Source organism: Squalius cephalus (assembly GCF_949319135.1).
Source record: "Squalius cephalus genome assembly, chromosome: 20".
NCBI lineage: Eukaryota > Metazoa > Chordata > Actinopteri > Cypriniformes > Leuciscidae > Squalius > Squalius cephalus.
In genome coordinates, this window is record NC_137141.1 from 34,029,432 (window position 1) to 34,054,858 (window position 25,427).

The 25,427-nt window shown below is 34.5% G+C and overlaps 2 protein-coding genes across 2 annotated transcripts in view; one reads left to right on the top strand and one right to left on the bottom strand.

Moving 5' to 3' along the window:
• The first annotated feature begins 205 nt into the window (after window positions 1–205).
• On the top strand, window positions 206–20,333 carry xgb (x globin). Its single transcript, XM_079852584.1, has 5 exons — window positions 206–596; window positions 10,269–10,376; window positions 16,086–16,206; window positions 17,626–17,706; window positions 19,901–20,333. The coding sequence occupies exons 1-5, from the start codon at window positions 424–426 to the stop codon at window positions 20,021–20,023; spliced, it is 606 nt and encodes a 201-aa protein (XP_079708710.1). The 5' UTR covers window positions 206–423; the 3' UTR covers window positions 20,024–20,333.
• srp14 (signal recognition particle 14) overlaps window positions 20,217–25,427 on the bottom strand; it is a 5,555-nt gene continuing 344 nt past the window's right edge. Inside the window, exons 2-5 of the mRNA XM_079852595.1 lie at window positions 24,580–24,652; window positions 23,697–23,809; window positions 23,109–23,141; window positions 20,217–20,792 (exon numbers count right to left, since the gene is read on the bottom strand). Of these exons, the coding sequence (XP_079708721.1) occupies window positions 20,706–20,792; window positions 23,109–23,141; window positions 23,697–23,809; window positions 24,580–24,652 (306 nt within the window). The 3' untranslated portion in view covers window positions 20,217–20,705. The remainder of the gene's footprint in view (window positions 20,793–23,108; window positions 23,142–23,696; window positions 23,810–24,579; window positions 24,653–25,427) is intronic.

Sequence of the window (25,427 nt, forward strand, 5' to 3'; positions counted from 1 at the left end):
GCTAAAAATTTATTAATTTAAACAATGTAGTTATGCAGATACAATGAGCTCATTGAAGTAGGCTACTTGTTTATAATATTGTGATAATATTAGCCTACATTGAAAGTGTGACATTGGCATTCTGCAATGCATTTAAAATAGCCTATCCTGATTTTACATGTTTGAAGCAAGTGTTTGAGGATCTCATGTTATGATGATGATATGATGATGATGATGATGATGATGATGATGAACTCCTCCCCTCCCGGTGAGCAGGTTTCAGGTTCTGAGTCTCTTATTGAAGGTCTGTTTCTAGACAGACATGGGGACGCTGAGCGACACAGACAGCTAGAGACACACGGATAACCCAACCAGCTGACTGAACATAACCAGCGGCTTATCTGACAGACAGCTGAGGAAGTTTGGATCAGGATCGGGATCAGGATGGGCTGCGCGATATCAGGATCCGGATTGACTCCGAGAACACCAGAGACCAGAAACACGGAGGACGCGGAAGGTTCGGCGAGTCTCACGCCGCGTCACATACACCTGATCAAGGAGTCCTGGAAAGTCATTCAGGAGGACATCGCCAAAGTGGGAATTATCATGTTTGTCAGGTGAGGGTTATTTACTGCAGCTTTTATTCAACTCTCGTTTATTTGTGTAGCGCTTTTCGAAATACAAAAGCAGCTTTATAGATAAAGGCATGTTTCAATCCGTGATGTCAGTTTGTAAATATCAACATGAAAACAAATCATTATGTTCCACGTTAAATGTTATTAACAGATACTGATATTTTTTAGACCTGTTGATGCTTCACATCAGCTTAATGATAGCCTAACATTTAACGACATATTGATATATTAGCCTACGTCATGCCTCGCGGTCCAAACCGATGAAAACTGGAGGGGCTAGTTGTCACACTTTTTTACTCCAGTGAAAATTCCTCAGGTTATCTATCTATCTATCTATCTATCTATATATCTATATATCTATCTGTCTGTCTATCTATCTATCTATCTATCTATCTATCTTATCTAAAAAAAAAAAAAAAAGAGAAGAAGCTGGGTTGTTTCAACCTATGTTTGGGTCAAATATGGACAAAACCAACTGTTGGGATTTAAATTTAAAAACCTAGACCAACGGTTCAAAACTCAAACCAACGGTTGGATTTGACCCAAACATGGGTTGAAACTAACCCAGCAATATCTATCTATCTATCTATCTATCTATCTATCTATCTATCTGTCTGTCCTTATTGTCTTTTGAAAAACTTTTAAACATTTCCACTATTAGCCTAATACACAGACAAAATAAACTGTTAATTTAACATGTCAATCCTTTAGCGGGGCAAGTTGTCTCAATAGAAATGTGATGTAGCCTATTGTAATTGTATTACAGCCTAATGTCTAGATTTATATCAGCAATATTAAAAAATGACAATTTTGAACCCAAGTGCCACATTTACTTTTAAGAATAAAAATAATATAAGTCTCACAGCAAGTCAATCACAGAGGTAAACTAAATCAACAGACACACACACACAAAAAATCAAGTTTTCAAGTGTTTCTATTTCTCAGATTAACATTTTCTACCAGTTTTTACCATCCAATCAATTCACCACAAAATAAATCAAGTACCACCTCTTGTTGCATTTCCTTTTTGCAATTGGATGTCACATTACGAACACAAAAATGGCATTTCACATTGACTTTAATGTCCAATGCCATATGTGTGAGTGTTTTGTGCACTATAGAGGAATATAAAGAGTTTTTCCTCTTGGTTGCGCTTTTAATGCATCTCTGGCATCATGAAAAAGTACAACGTCACCGTGCGACTCAAAAGTAGAATACTGAGAAAAGTGCAAACAGAACCCCTGAATCGACTGAATCAGGTTAAAATTATGATTCAGAAGCAACTTTCACAGTCTCTAGAGAGCTGATGCTCCTCTTTTATCCACATTAACATCAGTTACTGTGTGACTTTCTTTTGTGCTTCAATGATACTAAATTATAGACGTAATGTATATAGATGTACTCTAAATAAGAGCATCTTTAGAAAGAGTTTAATCTAAGTAAAGCTTCATTAAAGTGACTTAAATACACCAAATGTCCAGAAGATGCTTGAAAGTGCTCGTCTGATGTTTCATTGATTATTATATTAAACTTTTATTAGCAGTGCTCATTATTATGATCTCTGTATTCTGTTATTGTTGCTTAATGTATTGATTTTGAATCTGAAGGCTGCAACGTGACACAAACATTTGCTGAGAGGAAAAGCATTTTTTTCAGGAAATTGATTTTGTGGGCTTTTATGGACTGAAGTCGTTATATTTTTGCGGTATCAGTATTAAAAGCAGTGATGTATCCATCAAACAAACACTCTGTAGACGTAATAAATCTTTCCAAACACATTAGGGGGACACATTCATTTGAGGACGCTGCAGTTTTTGTGTGTGAAACAGCTGTTATTATGAAGATACGACTGCAAATAAAGAGAAACCGTCTTGAAGAGTTTCAGATCACACAGATGATGAAAAGACAGAGCTGAAGATTCATCAAATCCTTTCTCTTCACTTCTCAGTGTCTTTTAATCAGCTGGTGGTTCTTACTCAATGTATGAATGTAGTCAATGTCAAAAGTCACACTTAATACGTGAATTATGGTCAAATTCTGTTTGGATTCAATATAATTAAAAAATAAATCACACTATGAAAAAAAAACTAAACAAAAAACAGTAATGCTTTAACATTAATAGTTCTCACACATTCTGAAAACGTATGATTGTAAAAATATCTATTTACTAACTCCCCCCCCCCCCCCCCCACAAACAAAACTTTCTAAACATTTTATTGATGCTTGTTTCCACCGTGGAAGAAAAAATAAAAAAGGTAATTTCGTCGTTTTAGGAATGAACTTGAACTGCAAGAAATAAAGTCTGAATTGTGCAAATAAAAGGTCGTAAATAATTTTTTTTTTTCTGCTTTATAGCTTTATAGATAAAGGCATGTTTCAATCCGTGATGTCAGTTTGTAAATATCAACATGAAAACAATCATTATGTTCCACATTAAATGTTATTAACAGATACTGATATTTTTAGACCTGTTGATGCTTCACATCAGCTTAATGATAACATTTAACGACATATTGATATATTAGCCTACGTCATGCCTCGCGGTCCAAACCGATGAAAACTGGAGGGGCTAGTTGTCACACTTTTTTACTCCAGTGAAAATTTCTCAGGCTATCCAGCCATCCATAATAAAAAAAGCTGGGTTATTTCAACTATGTTTGGGTCAAATATGGACAAAACCAACCGTTGGGATTTAAATTTAAAAACCTAGACCAACTGTTCAAAATTCAAACCAACGGTTGGATTTAAATTTAAAAACCTAGACCAACTGTTCAAAATTCAAACCAACATTCAAACCAACGGTTGGATTTAAATTTAAAAACCTAGACCAACGGTTCAAAATTCAAACCAACATTCAAACCAACGGTTGGATTTGACCCAAACATGGGTTGAAACAACCCAGCAATATATATATATATATATATATATATCTTTCTATCTTTCTATCTATCTATCTATCTATCTATCTATCTATCTTTCTGTCTATCTTTCTGTCTGTCCGTCTGTCCTTATATTGTCTTTTGAAAAACGTTTAAAATTTCCACTATTAATACACAAACAAAATAAACTGTTAATTAAACACGTCAATCCTTTAGCGGGGCAAGTTGTCTCAATAGAAATGTGATGTAGCCTATTGTAATTGTATTACAGCCTAATGTCTAGTTTTATATCAGCAATATAAAAGGTCGCAAATAAAAAAAAATGTATTTCTGTATTCTGTGGTGGAAACAAGTTTGCGTAGTATTAAAACTCTTTTTTAACATTTTTAAAAACATTTGAAACAGAAGAAGTGTGGAAAAGCACTTTTTCTGTGCGTCTTCCTGAAGCTCTGACACGGCGCTCGCAACGCCAAGATCATGGGTTCAATTCACAGCAAAAATGTACGGCATTTATGCAGTGTAAATTTTTTTGGGGATAAAAGCATCTGCCAAATACATGAATGTAAACGCCTTCCCATCTAACAAAAATAAATCTTAATAGAAATTCTATATGCACATTCCACGACTCTAAATGAGGAAAAGTCACTGGTTAACCAGTATTTCTGGCAACTTCTTGATCTGATGAAGGACGTTCAGTGCTCAAACACTCGTTCGTTTTTCCTTCTCAAATGTCTAAATGGGACAAAATGCCTCTTCACTTGCAGTGCTTTATGATGCATCATCATCATCATCATAATAACAGCTGTTTTCGCGTACAAAAATGGTTTCACAAATGAATCTGTTGAGCAAATGTTCTCTCTGCTGACAAACGAACGTGTCTTAATGTGCAGCTCATAAACTCCTCATGAACATCCGTCCAGATTCTCGTCGCCTCACACTGATGTTCTCCAGTCAGTTTCTATCATACATGCACTGGGAAAATGTTTTTTTTTAATAAAGTTGTAAATATAACAGATTATTGGAGTCTGTTAATACAGAAAATACTGTTTCGACTTTCTAAGTGTTTAAATCGATGTAATTATTTGTGAAATTTCCTAGTGATTTCTAAGGTAAAATCATTTAAAAGTAAATCGTGACCTTTCTGGTGTGTGTAAAAAGCATGAGAGTTTCCTAGACAACTAAAGCCTTCAGTGATTAGACTGAAACAGTCGGATGGTTTGATCACACACCGGAACATCTGGAAAATCAGGAACATCCTTCACTGAAACTCTCCAGATATTAAGGCAAGCCAGACGGCTAGAAGTCTCAGCAGATCATCATAAACAGGGCCGAAAACTAATTTTAGAAAAATCACAATTCCCTATTCAACACCACAGCTAAAACTACTTGCCTAACTACTGTAATATAAATACACTCACCTAAAGGATTATTAGGAACACCTGTTCAATTTCTCATTAATGCAATTATCTAATCAACCAATCACATGGCAGTTGCTTCAATGCATTTAGGGGTGTGGTCCTGGTCAAGACAATCTCCTGAACTCCAAACTGAATGTCAGAATGGGAAAGAAAGGTGATTTAAGCAATTTTGAGCGTGGCATGGTTGTTGGTGCCAGACGGGCCGGTCTGAGTATTTCACAATCTGCTCAGTTACTGGGATTTTCACACACAACCATTTCTAGGGTTTACAAAGAATGGTGTGAAAAGGGAAAAACATCCAGTATGCGGCAGTCCTGTGGGCGAAAATGCCTTGTTGATGCTAGAGGTCAGAGGAGAAAGGGCCGACTGATTCAAGCTGATAGAAGAGCAACTTTGACTGAAATAACCACTCGTTACAACCGAGGTATGCAGCAAAGCATTTGTGAAGCCACAACACGCACAACCTTGAGGCGGATGGGCTACAACAGCAGAAGACCCCACCGGGTACCACTCATCTCCACTACAAATAGGAAAAAGAGGCTACAATTTGCACGAGCTCACCAAAATTGGACAGTTGAAGACTGGAGAAATGTTGCCTGGTCTGATGAGTCTCGATTTCTGTTGATACATTCAGATGGTAGAGTCAGAATTTGGCGTAAACAGAATGAGAACATGGATCCATCATGCCTTGTTACCACTGTGCAGGCTGGTGGTGGTGGTGTAATGGTGTGGGGGATGTTTTCTTGGCACACTTTAGGCCCCTTAGTGCCAATTGGGCATCGTTTAAATGCCACGGCCTACCTGAGCATTGTTTCTGACCATGTCCATCCCTTTATGATCACCATGTACCCATCCTCTGATGGCTACTTCCAGCAGGATAATGCACCATGTCACAAAGCTCGAATCATTTCAAATTGGTTTCTTGAACAAGACAATGAGTTCACTGTACTAAAATGGCCCCCACAGTCACCAGATCTCAACCCAATAGAGCATCTTTGGGATGTGGTGGAATGGGAGCTTCGTGCCCTGGATGTGCATCCCACAAATCTCCATCAACTGCAAGATGCTATCCTATCAATATGGGCCAACATTTCTAAAGAATGCTTTCAGCACCTTGTTGAATCAATGCCACGTAGAATTAAGGCAGTTCTGAAGGTGAAAGGGCGTCAAACACAGTATTAGTATGGTGTTCCTAATAATCCTTTAGGTGAGTGTATAAACATTATTAAAGACAAGGAAACAGTCAGTAAAAAAAAAGATTTTTTTTTTTGACAGATAACCGATAATTCTTTATATTAGAAATCCGATAACCGATATATTGGCTGATAAATCCAAATTTTTATATAATTTTTGAGAGCCTGATTACAAAAAACACAAGTCTCATCATTAAAATTCATGTCCCCAAAACACACAATTATAATGTTCTTATTATAATTTTAAGTTTCCGATATGAAAGACTTGATATTTTCCTTTTCAATTTCAATAATTTTTCAAGCAATTCAAAACCGTCATGTTGAACAGTGCACATCTGAAGTGTCTCAGATGAAGGAAATAATACATTATCGGCTTTAATATATCGGCAACATTTTCTTATCGATAACGATATGGTGGCAGATATATTGTGCATCCCTGACAAATATTGAAATTACAAGCAAAAGCACAAATAAATACAGTAGAACAAAGATACAAATGAAATAAACAGTGCTTTTCAGGTTTAAATTTAATAAAGTAATCAAATGTGAAATAACACTGGATAGTCTTCACTGTATAAATGTAGATTAATCCTTATTAAACTTACAAACGTTATTCAGTCAAGAGCTGTGAGTGATTTTTTATTTTCTCTCTCTTTTGTTGTTTGATTAGCATTTTAAACACAGACAGCTGCAGGAATATTAGGCTGCTGTCCCTTTAAGAGCGAATGCACTGATCTAATATACTGATACTGATACACATGCGTTTACTTTCTCAACTGTTTATGTTCACCTAACCCTTAATCAGTGTTCAAATAGACCCCAAACTTTTAAAGAGCGATTGCATAAGGAAATATACATTTTTTTATATGGAAAACTATATATCATTTTTTTTAATTACTTCTCAACTATACATTTATGCTGTGTTTTTGTGGAAATTTGTAAGTTTTTTACCTATTTACTGCACAATTGCCATAAACTGTCTCATGAAAAAAAAATTTTTTTAAGAAAAAATCACTTAAATGACGATCTTAATTAAATCTAAATTGTTTTTGGACATTGCTCTATGTGTTAGGGATAGAATACTGACATCTGCTGGTTTGTGGAAAAACTTGAGAAATTATAATTAAAGAAAGAAAGTGCAATGACCACATATTTCTAATAGAGGTCCATATAGGGACTCATTTCATTTTATTAACTTTATGATATATATTTTGTGAATATATATTTAAACATTCTGAAATACATAAAAAATCTGTATTTTTGTCAAAGTTAGAATTTGTTGTTGTTGTCTGATATATTTTGAATGATCTGCTTTTCCCTCTCTTTCTCTCTCTCTGTGTGTGTGTATGAGATGGAAAGTTCGTTCCACTTTTTATTTATGCTCCAGGACCAGACCTTGGTTTATATGTAGAAATTTTCAGATTTATGATGGATTTACTTTTTTTTTTTTTGACAAACATAATGAAAAAAAGTTGTTGTTTTTTTCATTTTCCCATTCATTTTCAATGTGGGGTCATTTTGACCCCAAACACCTTAAACGGTAAAAAATTTTTTACACACCTTTAGAACAACCAAATCAAGCCCAGTTTTTTTTGTGCATGTTTAGATAGATTATCTAAAGTTTCATGCCCCTGAGATGAAGGTAACACTTTTAAAAAATGAAGGAAAAGTCCAGTGGAGTCCCCTGGGACCCCAAACACTGATTAAGGGTTAAGACATTTATTTATTTTATTTATTTGTTTATTTAAGAGGGACAATGCATATTAATGAACATCTTAGCTTTTCAGCAGTGTAAATATGCCAGAGTTAGCCCATAGGGCTACTTTACATCTGTAGTCCCCCGTCAGGTCATCACAGTATCAAATAACAAAACTAAACACTAAATATAATACAAACGTAGTTACAAGACGCCATAAAATTCAACAAACATATTATACGAGATACGAGATACCACAGTTTTCAGACAGGGCATCTAATACAAAATACAAAATACACATACATATTTATATAACCAGTAAAGTGCTGTTCTATATGCTCCAAGCCTATAAGCCTCCAAGTCAAGACATAACCAACTGTTTACTAGGATACTCGTTATTTTTTACATACTATAGTGTGAATTTGTCCATTGAAACGTAAGAAGAGGTGAAAGAGAGCTCAGTTTAGTGTTTGTGTAGTATCTGTGTGCTTGCTTCGGATGTTTGCACACAGAAACCTTCACTTCTCAGTTCCCCTCCGCTCGTCTTTCAAGGCTTAAACTCTTGTGATGAAGAAGCGCAGGCCCGTCAACTGACCCGAGCGTCGTTCACATTCATGTTCTCGCAACATTGGATTTTTAGGATTCATAAAAAGGTTACCGTCCAACTGGTGATTGACACACTTTCATATACAAAACACCAATTTTTACTCTCATTTGCTGCTTGTGCATGTCTTTAACGTGAGTAGATGATGTTCACACAGTATGTCTGTATTATTTCTTGTCGCATTTCCTCTGTCTTCTGTAGTATCTGCCATTGCACATGATCACACATGCAACACTTGTAACCCTTAAAAACACTTAATCAATAACTTAGTCTTGCCCTCATCCCTCATTTTTGATCACCAAAATGACATATTTAAAAAAAAAAATCCTTCAAAATAAAATTCTTCATGCCTTAAAATATCTTGAATGTAACTCGACACCCTTGTCTCATTTAGTATACGCGGTTCTATGAATATGCAAATGAGCCCCGCCTCCACTCACTCGCTCAGAGATCCACTGGTTGACGATCACACGTTGATCTGATTGGTTACAAGGTAGTTTGTGACATCAGAAACACCAGCGATTTCAAAGCGTGTTTTTGAGACTGTCTTTGGTTCACTGCAGTTTTAAGGAGGAAATACTCAGCAATGTACAGATAAACAACATTAAAATATGGATTTTCACCACAGGGGGACTTTAAAAATAAATGTTACAAATGAAAGGTTTCCACAGTAATGCTATAGAAGGACCAGTTTTGGATCTTTCAGTGTTCAGCTCTTAAAATAACCTTTTTTTTTCTTTGTGAAGAACATCTTAACAATCTGAAGAAGCTACTGTAAAGAACATTTTATTAGAGCCCGACCAATATGGATTTTTGGGGGCCAATACCATTATTAAGGAGTAAAAAAAAGCCTGATATCGATATAGAGCTGGTAAGTCCCGCCCATCCGTAAAACCCCAACTGGACCTCTAGGTTGAAAAATCGTCAATGCAAGTGAATGGGAGAAAATAATTATTTTCTGGTCCCGTTTGAATTGTGCCATGAATGTGAACATATGTTGTCTGTGAATTTTTTATATAATTTTTCATATTATAATATGCGAAATTGTTCATATCTGTGCTATGTCTAAATTATGACATACTGAGTCATTATAAGTCATAATTATTATGACAAAAATAAAAATTATGACAAAAATAATTGACAAAAGTAAAAATTATGACATGTTTAAATTATTGCATACTGAGTCATAATTATAAGTCATAATTATTATGACAAAAGTAAAAACATTATGACAAAAATAATTATGACAAAAGTGAAATGGCAAAAAGTAAAAATTATGACAAAAGTAAAAAAATTACATAGTGAGTCATAATTATGAAAAGTAATATTTATTTATATTTGTCATAATTATTATGAAAAAAACATAATTATAACAAAAATAAGAAGACAGCAACATAGTTTTGGCCCAGATCCGGGTCATGTGGATTTCACGTGTGCAGGTCGTTTCATCAACTTATAAGTTATTAGTGTTTACTTTTCTTTTGTTCAATATTTGCAAAACCCCCAGACAGATGTAAAGGGGGACCGACAGTATAGAAGCTTGTTTCTCTAATTCATCTCTGATTTTATGCAATGCAGTTTCCATAGATGTGATGCCTAAAGAACCAGAGTGAAGAAAACCAAACAAATATATTCCCTCCTGAAGAAACGGCGTAGACCAGTTTAGTTAAAACCAGCATTAAAATGCCCAAAGCATTCACACAAACCAGCAGCGAGTCGAGTCGGTTTAGCAGGTTATGAAGGATTCTGGTTATATGATAAGACTCTGAGACGATGGGAAGTATTTTAAAGGTCTTCCTCTCAGGAAACTGCTTGAATGTGAGTTTGTGGTTGAAGAGCTGAATGTCTGTGGTGTCTGTGACAGGTTGTTCGAGACCCATCCGGAGTGTAAAGACGTCTTCTTCCTCTTTCGAGACGTGGAGGATCTGGAGAGGTTACGCACCAGCAGGGAGCTTCGAGCACACGGCCTGCGGTCAGTACACACACTTCACACCCCAGTGCCCTGCATCTGCTTACACACAGTGTGTGTGTGACCGTCATATGATGACTAGGGGTATCAGCGGATTAAAAGGGCAGAATCCTTCCAAAATATAGTGCATTACATTTACATTTATGCATTTGGCAGACGCTTTTATCCAAACCGCGAGGAACAAAAGGCAATTCATCAAAGAGCCAACAACAAGTGCAATATACAGTGCCAGGTTTATTAGACAACTAGATTAGGAAGTGAACTAGAGGAGATGAGCATAATGTGAGTTTGAGTGCATTTATTGAAGAGTGATGAAGAGCAACATCCTGATGTGCAAATCAAACAAAAGCTCTTTAAATCAGGTCATTATTTCTGCTCTCTAATGAACACGAGACATGCTTTTCTCTTCTAATGCCTTTATACATATATTTATATAGTTACAAGAGCCTGGATTGGTTTCATCAACCTGTCAGAGATAGTTATCAGTACAGCTGAAGACACTCAAACCAAAGCACTAGAACAACTCCTGTTTAGTTATTTATAACCGTGGATGACCAAAACTGCAACTTTTCAGTAAATGGAAAAATGCAGTATTTTTTAAATGATGAAACACTCATAATTGTGTGAAAGTAAATATTGACATACTGAGTCAAAAAAAAAAAGTTTTATCATAATAATGACAAATTTGGAATTATGACAGTCATTATGACAAAAATAATAAGTCAAAATTATGAATTTTTTATTTAGAATTTTGACTTTTGTGACCAGTCAAAATTATGACATACTGAGACCACATAATGATTATGAAAAGTCATAATTATTATAAAAAGTAAAAGTTCTGACAGTCAAATTTGTTCCGACAGTCAAATTATGAAATTGAAAGTCAATTATTATGACATACAAAGTTAAATTTTTTGACTAAAGTAAAAATTTACAAAAGTAAAAGATTATGACAAAAAAATTGACAAAAGTAAAAATTATGACGTTTAAATTATGGCATACTGAGTCATAAGTCGTAATTATTATGACAAAAATTTAAATTATGACAAAAATAATTGACAAAAGTAAAAATGTTGACATAAGTTTAAATTATGACATACTAAGTCATAATTATAAGTCGTAATTATTATTACAAAAGTAAAAAATTATGACAAAAATAATTATGACAAAAGTTAAATGGCAAAAAGTAAAAATTTACATACTGAGTCATAATTATGAAAAAAAAAATTGACAAAATTAAGAAGACAGCAACATAGTGTTGGCCCAGATCCGGGCCACATCCGGGTCATGTGGATTTCACGCGTACCAGATGTGGGCCAGATCTGGGCCGACTCTATGTTGCTGTCCAGGTGGTTTCATCAACTTATAAGTTATTAGTGTTTACTTTTCATTTGTTCAATATTTGCAAAACCCCCAGACAGATGTAAAGGGGGACCAACAGTATAGAAGCTTGTTTCTGCCACAGAGTAAAACATTTTAAAAGATAACTTTTTATCTCATGATTACGAGTTTACATCTCGCAATTCTGACTTTATAAACACGCAAATGTGAGATAAAGTAACAATTACCTTTTTTATTTTTTATTCTGTGGCAGAAACAAGATTCCATACAATAGTAATGATTCATGATACAAAATACAAATTACGGAAAAAAAAATAATTTATAATTTAATTGATTTAAATTGATTTAATAGACAATTTAATGCAAAGCACCTTATAAATGTGGAATATCAAAAGCAATTTGTTGTTAAGCAAACAATATTCATAGTATTATACAATGCAAAAACTAGTAGCCTAAATGCAGTGAAATGCCCAAAAGGAGTAAAAGTTAATTTTTTATTTAATAATAATTTCTAGTATTAATAAGTTCTAGTGAGTGCTTTGGTGTGAGTGTCTTCAGCTGTACTGCTAATGTTCTCTGACAGCTTCATGAAATCACTTCAGGCTTTTATAAATACACGTATAAAGGCATTAGAAGGGCGATGCATGTGTCGTGTTCGTTAGAGAGCAGAAATAATAATGAGTCGTTACAGTTCAGATCATGACAGGGATATAAAGAGCTTTTGTTTGATTTGCACACCGGGATGTTGGATCTCACAGCGACACAAGTAGTGCTTTAGTATAGCGAGAGATGTGACACTTTCAATGACCTTTGATTGACAGGCATCATGTGACACACAGATGCACATGTTTATATCACACACAAGGAATGCATCTAGATGTTATTGTCACTATGACCCAATGAAATCAAAGCATGCACAAAATACCAGATAAACAATACAAATCCATTAACACAAAATACCACAGGAATGATTGAATTTTGCAAATGGACACATTAAATGCAATGCTACAATTATTTGTGTTTCATGGACAAATCTCATTGTTCAGCCTCAAGTGGCTGATAAAACATCAGAAATGTGATAAATCTGATGCATGAATGATCATAATCTGATCATCCACTAGTCCAACTGTAGCCGTTTATAATCATGCAACTAAACAATGGTGCATTTATTAATATGAGATGTGCAGAATCTAGAATAAAGCATGTTTCCAGTGTTAGAGATGATAAGAGGCACTACATGAAGATTACTATTATTATCTGACAGCTCTACACACACACTGATCTACACACACACACTAATTCACTGCGTTTGCTCTCAAATCCCCCGAACACCAATTACTGATTGAATGTGGTGTTGCTGTGAAGGCCGAGAGGCTGTTGAGAGAAACATCAGCCGCTGTGACCCTGCGGGGCGGTGTGTGTGTGTGTGTGTGTGTGTGTGTGTAATGAGGCCGCGGGCCGATCGCTCTTCACAGCATGAAAACAGAACGTGCGATCAGATTAGGCCTGAGCTGTCTGAACTGAGTGTTTGAGTGACAGCTGTCAATCTGAGAGTCACATTCAACTTTACCATGGCACACGTTTACCACTGAAGTCCGTTTAGGGAAACACTTTACACTGGTAAAGCCTCTGCCGTACGGGAGAACGTTTTCAACACATAAGAAAGATAAAATATTCATGCTTTGTTGAAATTGACATAAAGGTCCAAATTATGACAAAAAGTGATAATTGACAGTAAAAATGTATATAAAAATTCAGAATTATAACAAAAAGTCAAAATTATTATGACATACAAAGTTGAAATTATGACATACTAAGTCATTATGACAAAAAATAATTATGTCAAAATTATGAAAAACACTTTTTTAGATTTTTTTGACTTTTGTTATAATTTTGACTTATGTCATAATTTTTACTGTTGTCATAATTTACTTTTTATGACAAGTCAAAATTATGACATACTGAGACCGCATAATGATTATGAAAAGTCATACTTATTATGAAAAAACATAAAAAGTCAAATTTATGACATAAAGGTCCAGATTATGGCAAAAAGTCATAATTGACAGTCAAAATTTATATAAAAATTCATAATTATAACAAAAAGTCTAAATTATCATGACATACAAAGTTGAAATTATGACATACTAAGTCATTATGACAAAAAATAATTATAAGTCAAAATTATGAAAAACACTTTTTTTTTTTTTTTTTTACTTTTGTTATAATTTTGACATGTCATAATTTTTACTGTTGTCATAATTGACTTTTTATGACAAGTCAAAATTATGACATACTGAGACCACATAATGATTATGAAAAGTCATAATTATTATGAAAAAACATAAAAAGTAAAATTTATGACATAAAGGTCCAAATTATGGCATAAAGTCATAATTGACAGTCAAAATTTATATAAAAATTCGGAATTATAACACAAATTCAAAATGATAACATACTGAGTCATAATTATGAGTCATAATTGTGACTAAGTAAAAAAATTGACATACTGAGTCAAAAATGTCAAAAAGTCAAAATTAAAATCGCTATTTTTAAAACACTAAGAAGGCTCGACACAACATGTAAGTGTGCTGAAGTCTCACCAGGGGCTCTACACATGAACTCCAGCATTGAGAACACTGTTTGTGTACACAGAGTTTACTAAAAAGAAAGATTTTGAACGACTCACTTTATCAATTAGTGTTTCCAGCCGCCGCCATTTTGTCAGTCAAAAGTAGTCCATCTCCGAATGCAACGTAACATGAGGAGAGTAAAGATGGAAAGCTCCTAAAGCTTAGTTCCATATAAATTCACGGATAATTTGTTGTTTTGTCGTTAGTGAAAATCAATATTGACCTTGTATTTGAAAAAGGATCCTCATATAATAATGAAATGATTCAGTGATACAGATCGACTATTTTTGACTGACAAAATGGCGGCGGCCGGAAACACTGACTGATAAAGTGAGTCGTACAAAACCTTTCTTTTTAGTAAACTCTGTGTACACAAACACTGTAGTCAATGCTGGAGCAAAACTATGTTGCTGTCTTCTTATTTTTGTCATAATTATGTTTTTTTCATAATAATTATGACTCAGTATGTCATAAATTTGACATCATAATTATGACTATGTAAATTTTTACTTTTGTCATAATTTTTACTTTTTGCCATTTCACTTTTGTCATAATTATTTTTGTCATTTTTTTTTTACTTTTGTCATAATAATTACGACTTATAATTATGACTCAGTATGTCATAATATAAACTTGTCATAATTTTTACTTTTGTCAATTATTTTTGTCATAATTTTTATTTTTGTCATAATTACGACTTATAATTATGACTCAGTATGTCATAATTTAGACATGTCATCATTTTTACTTTTGTCAATAATTTTTTTGTCATAATTTTTACTTTTTGCCATTTCACTTTTGTCATAATTATTTTTGTCATAATTTTTTTACTTTTGTCATAATAATTACGACTTATAATTATGACTCAGTATGTCATAATATAAACTTATGTCATAATTTTTATTTTTGTCATAATAATTATGACTTATGATAATGACTCAGTATGTCATAATTTTGACGTCATAATTTTTACTTTTGTCAATAATTTTTTTGGCATAATTTTTTACTTTTGTACATTTTTACTTTTGTCAAAAATTTCAACTTTGTCATAAAAATTGACTTTCAATTTCATAATTCTGACAAATTTGACTGTCAGAACTTTTACTTTTTATAATAATTTTCATAATCATTATACGGTCTCATAATTTTGACTTGTCACAAAAGTCAAAATTATGACAAAAAGTCAAAATTATAAATAAAAAATGCATAATTTTGACATATTTATTTTTGTCATAATGACTTAGTATGTCATAATTTCAACTTTTTTTGAACATTTTTTTTCACTCAGTATGTCAATACTTTCACACAATTATGACAAAATTCATGTGTAGAGCCCCTGGTGAGACTTCAGCAAAGTTTCATGTTGTGTCGAGCCTTCTTAGTGTTTTAAAAATAGCGATTTTTGACGCTATCATAGTCGTGCCCCAAGCACTCCCATTCAAAAGGCAATTTAACCGAAAACGTAAATACGGTCAAACTTAAAAGTGGCGTTTCCATCCTAATTATGCTTTTAAACAAAAGTTTGCCTCGGGTAGATTCACAAAAAGAGCCTAGGTTGCATTTTGGCGAGAGTTACGCTTTAAGCTGGCCTATGACGCTGTTCTTCTCAATCTTCTGAACAGCAGAAACAAACTTTGCTGCATTATTTTCCTGTTTTCTCTGAATGCTGTGTCGAAACAGTCTGCATTGTAAAAAGGTGTTATATGAATAAAGTTGAGTTGACTTGTGTGTTCTGCAGTGTGATGTCGTTCATCGAGAAGAGTGTCGCGAGACTCGATCAGCTGGAGCGGTTGCAGACTCTGGCGCTGGAACTGGGAAAGAGCCACTATCGCTACAACGCTCCACCCAAGTATTACGGGGTAACACTCCTCTCGAACACACGCTAGTTCTGTGACCGTAACAATCCTCTCGAACACACTTCAGCGCTTTCATCCTCACGTCTTTCACTCGACTGGAGTGGAAATACAATACAATTAAATTCTCTCATCAAAACATGGCATGGATCATAACAGACGTTCGCTTTGCTTTTCTGTGCGGTGTGTGCTCTGTGTCTTTAAAAAAAGATGTTTCTATACAAACAATTACAGTCCATTTTGAATTTAAAAAATTGACAGCTGGGGATCACTGTGAACTTGTGTGTAGATTATTTATAATAATTATTTTTTTTGTTTTTTTTGTTGGAAGATCCATTATCAAATTTATCTTACCAAATCTGTGCAGTTTGTATGCTTTTTTTCCACACATGCATATTTTATGTAAATGTAAAATTATCATCATGGATCTTCTGCGAATAAAATGTATTATTTTTTGTATACAACAGTAGTTCAGTGATTTGTAGTAGCATTTATTTGTCATTTTTGGAGCATTCTGTGCATTTATGTGAAGATTATTTACTAAATCTTTTTGGTCCATGATCAGATGAATTATATGAAATATGTCATGCTTTGGTAAGTCTTAATTGACGTAAGTCGAAATGATGACATAGTATGTCAATTTTTACTCTTGTCATAGTAAATATGACAGAATTATGACTCACTGAGTCATAATTATGACGTCAAAATTGACATACTACTGAGTCATAATTATGACAAAAACATAATTATGCCAAAAGTAAAAAAAAAAAAAATTACAGTTAAAATTATGACAGAAGTAAAAAAATAAAAAAATGAGTCAAAATTGTGACAAAGTATAAATTATGACAAAAGTAAAAATTTACATACTGAGACAATTGACAAGTCAAAATTATGACATAGTATTGAGTCATAATTATTATGACAGAAACATAATTATGACAAAGTAAAATATTTTTTAAATCATAATTGACAAAAGTAAAAATTACAAAATGTAAAAATTATGAAAAATTTTTTTTGACAAAAGTAAAAATTATGACAAAAAGTAAAAATTGACATACTGAGTCATAATTATTATACTTATATTATTATGATGAATTTTACTAGAAGAATTATATGAAAAATACATTTGATGCAAAGTGCACAAAAGGAGCAAAGCAAATGTTTGTCCATAAGGAAGAACTGATGCGCTGATGATTGTTGTAATTCCACCCGTTGCCACTAGAGGCGCAGAAACAGACATGATGATAAATTCTACATGAATATAAATCAATTCCTTAAAGGATTAGTTCATTTTAGAATAAAAAATTCCTGATAATTTACTTTCCCCCACGTCATCCAACATGTTCATGTCTCATGTTCATGTTTGTAGTCAGCAGTACTGACCGTGTGTGTGTGTGTGTGTGTGTGTGTGTGTGTGTGTTTCAGTACGTGGGAGCCGAGTTCATCTGTGCCGTTCAGCCGATCCTGAAGGAGCGATGGACGGCAGAACTGGAGCAGGCCTGGAAGGTGAACCAGTTTATTCATCTCTGGCTCCTTTAGAGAAACCCTCCCACAGCTCAACACAAGCGCTGACCCAGACATCAGCGGTGCCGGCCCACATCCGGCGGTTCTGAATCCACATCTGGGCCGACACTGGTGCTGTCTGGGGGAACACTCATAGGTGTTCAAATATTTTCCTAAGGATAAATTGACATTTCTGTTGTCTGATTGGTTATTGGTCTACTCACAAGGTTTCCTGGTCTAATACAACAAATTCAAAACTTTGCACTGGTAAATCTTAATATATTTTTCCATCTATTAACCCTTTTTAAAAGATAGCAAGTGCTTTGCAATCATTTTCTCAATGTAGTTGATGAGAATTGTTTATATAATGACATTTAGTTTGTGTTTTCTTGAAATGCTTAGTATTAGAAACAACAAAGGTTACTTATCTAACAGTGATTTATTAAGTCTTTCCCCTCCAGCGTTTTTTTTTTTTTTAAGTTGCCTTCCAACATTTTTGATAATTTTAACTAAATTTTAATATTTTGTTGTATGAATATATGAACATACATCAAAAGAAAGAACAGAGCCTCTGCTTTTAAACAACAAAATTTGATTTTAGATTCATGCATTCTTTTTTTGTGAAACGTACCCACATTCAAGTGATGACAAATGTGTAACAGCGCCCCCTACCGTATAACAGTGAAAACACAGAGAGCCGGAAAATTCCGTCTATGGCGGGGAAGAGTTGTCAGAAATGATGGAAAAAGAGTTAAAAAGGCCTTTGTAATCTCTAATAACAAATGAAGTGTATGTTGAATACCTTCTGAGTGCCTACAGTAGTGCTACAAAAAATTATTGGATTTGTAGACTCTTCGCGTGTCGCTCAAAAATTACCAAAATTTTTTTTTATCTCAATTAAATGAATGTACTATATTTTAGTTTGATAAAGTTTTTTTAATATTTTTTATTTTTAGGGGATTTTATGGTACTAAATTACATTTACTCTGTATTTATGAGTAAATATTTATTCATTAATTCACTTTTAGAGCATAGACCTGAACATTTAATTTTCAGCTTAAACTGTGGTAAACCTTGAATGCTTTAGAGCGACAGACTGAAGTTTGATCTCTTTTCAAAGACGACACTTGGCAGATTATTGAAGTGTAAAAAAGTGAAAAATTACAGAATTTTTGAAAAAATGCTCAAAAATACTATTTTCAATTGAAATATATATTTCCAAAAACATGTTTTACTCGAAAACAAAAAAAGAAAAGCCATAAATCTAAAGTTGAGTTCCAAATTTGATTTTGACGTCTCAAAAAACTAGCTTTCAGTGAGAGTGTGTTCGGCTGCAGTACCAAACGCTTCCACTAGAGGAAGTTCATCTCATGTTTGACCGCGAGGAGCACAAGTGTGTCTATTTTTTTCCATGATTTTCCGTGTTCACATAGCAAGTGCCAAAACCTTTACCAAGTTTCATACCATTCCGTATGAAAAAAAAAATGCTAAAAACTAAAAAAATTCAGTCAAAAATGACAGAGTGCTAAAGGACTTTCCAGGTCCAAAAGACACTAAACTCACGTCATAAATAATGATCTCCATCCTTTTTTCCATTTGAAACTTATTTCTTATGGTAAATTGTTCATGATAATTGTGACCCTGGATCACGTCACCAGTCTCGAGTCGCACGGGTTTATCTGTGGCAATATCCAACAATACATTGTATGGCTCAAAATTATAGATTTTGCTTTTATACCAAAAATCATGAGGATATTCAGTGAAGATCATGTTCCATGAAGATATTTAGTAAATTTCCTACCGTAAATATATAAAACATATATTTCTGTGAGTATGCTGCACAATCGCCAACATAAATGAACAACTTTAAAGGAGATTTTCTCAATGTTTCGTTTTCTTTGCTCCCTCAGATTCCAGATTTTCAATAGTTGTATCTCGGCCAAATATTGTCCTATCCTAACAAACCATACATCAATGGAAAGCTTATTTATTCAGCGTTATATGATGTATACATCTCAATTTAAGAAAATTGACCCGTGTGACTGGTTTTGTGGTCCACATGTGTTTAGCGAAGAATATTCCTTCAGTCATGAACTACCGCACACAACCGGTTAAAACGAGTCAGAATAAATCTATATACTTGTTCTTTACAGTGGGATTATGTAACTACAGTCAGTCATTTGTTTTCCCGCTCCAGACTCTGTTCCAGTTCGTGACCGGGATCATGAAGGAAGGTTATCTGGAAGAAGAGAAAGCCAAACGCAACCTCATGTTGACGTCCAGCAAAGAGAGACCAGACAAGAGGAACACCATGATTTAAACTGTGTGTGTGTTCGACCTCGTCACGGCGCTCAGAAACCTTACGTGATGTGGCTTAGTTTGTGTACATAGTGTATTTATTTCAATTCTGCATTTTTTTTTTTTTTTTACAGTATATAATGTTCACGTCTCACGATTCTGGAGTCTTTGGGGTTTCCTCACGATGAAGGAACCAATGATTAGTGATGTCAAACTCAATAAAAGAAATGATTTATTTGCAAATCCAGGGTGGTTTCGTTCATCTCAAATAAGAAAATGTGGCAATTATGTAAAAAAAAGTTCAATAAATGAGCTTTCAAAAAGAAAATAAACAGTGGAGATCTGAAATTATTACTGGAGCGCGAGGAGAAAGTTACTGACCGTGACGTTTGTTCACTCACTCACCATATAAAACAATATATATGGCTTGAAATATAAACTAATGTACTCTAGAGCAACATGATCTGCATCCGATTAACACCCTAACGAACTGAAACGGTCATTAAATCACGCGGAGACGAGTCAGATGTGGTTTCCTTGGTTTGGAGCAGGAGATGTCCAACGTTGGCAGGTTCTTCCTGATGATGTCACTGCTGAAGTCACTTCCTGATGATGTCAGCCGGGGCTGATGGGAAGGCGGAGTGGCACTGGCCAGTGTTGAATGAATCGTGCACACCTGTCTTTCATTCCAGTACTGTCTGTCACTATGTGGCTTTAGTTTTCTTGCTTTTACTCTTTTTGTCTTTCTTCTTCAGGCCGTCCATGTGCGCTCGCAACAAGTTCGAATACGCCTGGAAAACAAACCAGTCCACGTCAGGTTTACGGGCACTCATTGCAGAAACACAATGGGAAATACAGTCAAACCAATGTATTCAGACTCCTTCAACATTTCTCACATTATCACAGTTTATTCGCTATAGTTTAGAAAATGGTAATAAAATATGACAAGAACTCAATTTTTGACTGGTTTTGTACGTCCTTCTGTTAGACTGGTTCAGATTACACGATTTTTTTTGTCTGTTACGATAGTCACTGTCAGATGACAAGATTTTTAGGAGTCAAAATTGTGTAATGTCGTGGACAAGAAACATGTCAGACTACACGTTGCTTTCTGACTACTCATCGCGAGCCGTCTCTCACACTCACACACATTCACTCGCACGCTCACTCACGCGCACACACTCAAGCCTCTGTGATCAGTCAGTCGCGCGCGCACACTCTCGCTCACACCAAGGTTATAATCGTTAACGAAAACGAACGAAAAAACGAAAACTAGGTGGGAAAAAACATTGTCGTTAACTGAAATAAAAATAAATACGAGGCATTACAAAAAAAACGATAACTAACTGTAATGTGTGTTTGGCAAAACTAACTAAAATAAAATAAAATTATAGAGTAAATGTCCTTAGTTTTCGTCTTTGTTAAGGTCTTTCATTTAACGCTATTTAAAACACGCAGCGTATTCGTTCAGCTGCATTTCCTTTCCCTGCTCTCCCTCCGTCTATCTGTCACTCATGCGTCTCTCACATGCGCGCGTGCACAGACACAGCCCCTCCCCTCCGTGCACACCGCGTCTCGATGAGAACGAGTGTTCGTTCGACGTTGAAAACAAGTTCGCGAAAGGTTGGTATCTCTATCTCGTGAACACCTTTACACAATCACACATTAAAAAGTGCTATAAAAATATTTTAAATTCTGAATATAATTTTGTCAGTGTGTTAATGTCGACCCGAGAAGCGATTGCGCCTTCTTTAGAAAGTTAACTAGTCGCAAGTTTGAGGTAAAATGCACTTTTTGGTTATGGTTGTTGATGTCAAAACACTATATAAGCTGTGATTCAAATATTAAATCTGTTATGTCATTTTTTTTTTTTACTTTTACACTGAATGTTTGCTGCTTCAATCCAGATGAGTAGGCTATTGACTGTATAGGGTAAATTTAGTATAGGGTGTGAAAATTGTACAGCTGTGGTATTTGTATAGGGTGTGAATTCTGTATAGAAGATGTGTAGATTTTTGGTACGGCGTGTGGATTTTGTAAGAGGTAAAGGAATTTCAATGGGTTGTGAATTTTTTTCTAAAATTGTATGATGTTTTTGTTGAGTTATTATTACACAATACTTTTTCTGACCTTTTTGAATTTTGCCCCTGACAAATAACCCAAATTACACAAAAAAAAAAGACTAAAACTAACACTAAAACTAATAAAAACGAAACTAAAACTAAGCATTTTCAAAAAATAAAAAATAAATTAGCAAACCCACTTTAAAAAATAAAACTAAACTGAATTTGAAAACAAAAATTCAAAACGAAATAATAAAAAAATGCAAAACTATAATAACCCTGGCTCACACACACACTCTCTCACTCACACAGACACACTCACTCGTGCACACACTCTCACTCACTCGCGCGCACACACACACACACACACTCTTGACAGAACCCGTCGTGGAGGACCGGGGAAAAAATTAAACATGCTAGTCTTTTTATCGTGATGTCGTGAAGCATCGCAGACTTGTAGGTTGTCGCCCACTATACGAGATGAAACGATCGAATCTTGCGTCCCGACGCCCGTTGTCGTTTACGAATCCCCACGACACCCTACGTCAGACGGATCGTGCCAAAATCGGGCTAAGATCCTGTAATCTGAACCAGGCATTAGACTGTCTCACACATGAATTATGTTGAATATCTGTCAGCTGTTAAATTTAACTACACAATTAGATAATACCAGTTTAGCTCAACCAATCACCAAGCAATGCTTCATTGTGTTCAGTCTGTGTGTAAAAAGAGCATTAGCAATTAAAGACAACACACATGATCAGCTCAAAGTGTCCCAATCATTTTTGGTCCCAAATTTTACTGTATGAGGAATTCTTGGGTATAATATGTCACAGTTTACTTTATTCTGGTCTACTCTCTTAGATAAATGAACTATAGTGTCCTGATCACACTAGTGAAACAATATCAAATATTATATCTGGCGTCTGATATGAGGGAAAATATCACTGACTGTTTTTAAATGCAAGTCAATATCGAGCTGAAGTAACACATAGATGTTGCAAGCACCAAAAAATGATGTGAATATAATATAATACGACCCACCATCTGAAACTTTATGACTTCTTTGGTGCTGACCTGAAACACACATTAAAACCGAGGTTAGAGAATAAACATCTGCGTCTGAAACTACTTCACTTTATGAGGGAGAACAATAACATTTTTGCTGTATTATACACTGAAATATGTATGAGTCCGACTCAACCAATGACTGTGAGAATAAAGACTAACAATGAAGAAACAATTGTTGAAATGAGCATGTGGCAATATTTAAATATGGAAATAAATACATATAAATGAACAAATAAATGATCAAAAAAAAAAAAAAATGGGTGAAATTAAGTAACAAAAAAGAATTCAGGACTAAATTGATTTAAATTAATTGTGTTTGTTTTGTCGAGTCATATATGCCTTTATTTTTCTATCAAATTTCTTCTGCAGGTTTGGGCCTCCGTATGGACTGAGTTCAGGGAATAATTGTGTTAACAAAATTCTTGGAAATTTCTGCATCTGAGAACACACACTCTCTCTGTCTCTCTCTCACACACACACACACACACACACTCTCTCTCTCTCTGTCTCTGTCTGTCTCTCACACACACACATTTCTAAGTGATGCAATCATCTTCTCACCACTGTGCTGATTTTCTTCTTGCCCTCTGAAGCTCTGATGAGACATTTGTTATCTGCCGGTTCAAACGTCTCTGGATGGCCTTTCCTGGGGACCGGCTTCGTTCGCCCATCATCTGCACACACACACACACACACAACAGGACTTAAAGGGTTAGTTCACCCCAAAAATGAAAACTCTGTCAGTAATTACTCTCCCTCATGTTGTTCCCCGTCAGACTTTCGTTCATCTTCAACACAAATTAAGATATTTTTGAGTAAATCTGAGAGCTGTCTCACTCCTCCATAGGCTTCTAGCTAATCGATACGTCAGAACGGAGGCTCACTATTGGCCGACGCTGGTCATGTGTGTGATGCTGGCCAATAGTGAGCCTCCGTTCTGACGTACAACCCAGAAACGCTGCGCTGTTACACTACGTGAACTCACTCAGAGAAACACAGAGGAAAATGAAGAGTTGAATAAAGTCATTATTTTTGCGCACTAAAAGTATTCTCGTCGCTTGATGAACTTAAGGTTGAGCCGCTGTAGTCACTTGGACTATTTTAACGATGTCTTTACTAACTTTTCTGGGATGGCAGATCTCGATTACCTAGAAGCCTATGGAGGAGTGAGACAGCTCTCAGATTTACTCAAAAATATCTTAATTTGTGTTGAAGATGAACGAAAGTCTTAACAAAAATGGTTTTAGTCGAAATAAAAATACAACACAAATATTACATGGAAAAACTTTTTTTATATTCAGGTTTCATTTTCATTTTTATCATAATTTTAGATTATTTTTAAGTTTCATTATAATTTTCAATTTGAATTATTTTAATTTAAAACGCTAAAACACTCCACTAGAGTATGCAGAACAGCAGTGTGTGTGAGATGTGTGTGACGTACACTTCTTCAGTGTGATGACGACGCTGCCGCTGGTCCTACACTTCTGGAACAGACGCGTGAGTTCAGTGAGGAACTGCAGAGAAACACACACACACACACACACACAATCATCATAAACATGGAAAATACTCACATATCTGACACGCTCCACAATTTAATAAAAAATATTTCTAACAAGTTATAAGCACTTGTTTTGTTTTTTCAGTAAAATGTTCTCATAACCCGACTGAATATTGCTGAAATATACATAAGCTACTTTAACTCAACCAATGGCATTATAATAATTAATAAAAAAAAAATAATTAATAAATAATTGTTGAAATAAATAAATGTGGCAATTATAGAAATAAACAAAGTTAATCAATACATAAATATAAAAATAAAAATAATTTAACGAATAAAAAAATAATTACAGAAAAAAACAAAGAAGATAGTAGTATTATATTATTACAATTATAACATTACTATTATAGTAATAGCGAAATAAAGATTACATTTAATTAAAAATGTATCAAGTCATATGCCTTTATTTTTCTATTATGATTTTTTTAAAACTTATTTAAACACACACACACACACACACACACATCTCAGACCTTATGTGAACACACTGTACTGCATGTAACGTATGTTTAGCTCTTGTACAGCTGTAGTTCAAGTTTACAAGTTGCTGACTAATTTTAATATCTCTTCATCAGGTAATTAATCACATTTATACTTTATTATGATCATAAAACGAACGAATTACTTTGATTTTTCCTATTAAAACGAAGCAGAAATGCCAATGAAGGGTCTGGAAGGCGTTAGTTGACTTACTTTAACATTGTTTATAATAATTACCACCATGA

Bases quoted from the DNA above. Each gene is read 5' to 3' on its own strand.
- xgb (XM_079852584.1), top strand. From the start codon at position 424: ATGGGCTGCGCGATATCAGGATCCGGATTGACTCCGAGAACACCAGAG. The intron at 597-10,268 runs GTGAGGGTTATT...TGTCTGTGACAG, and splicing joins GGAATTATCATGTTTGTCAG to GTTGTTCGAGACCCATCCGG. The intron at 10,377-16,085 runs GTCAGTACACAC...TGTGTTCTGCAG, and splicing joins CTTCGAGCACACGGCCTGCG to TGTGATGTCGTTCATCGAGA.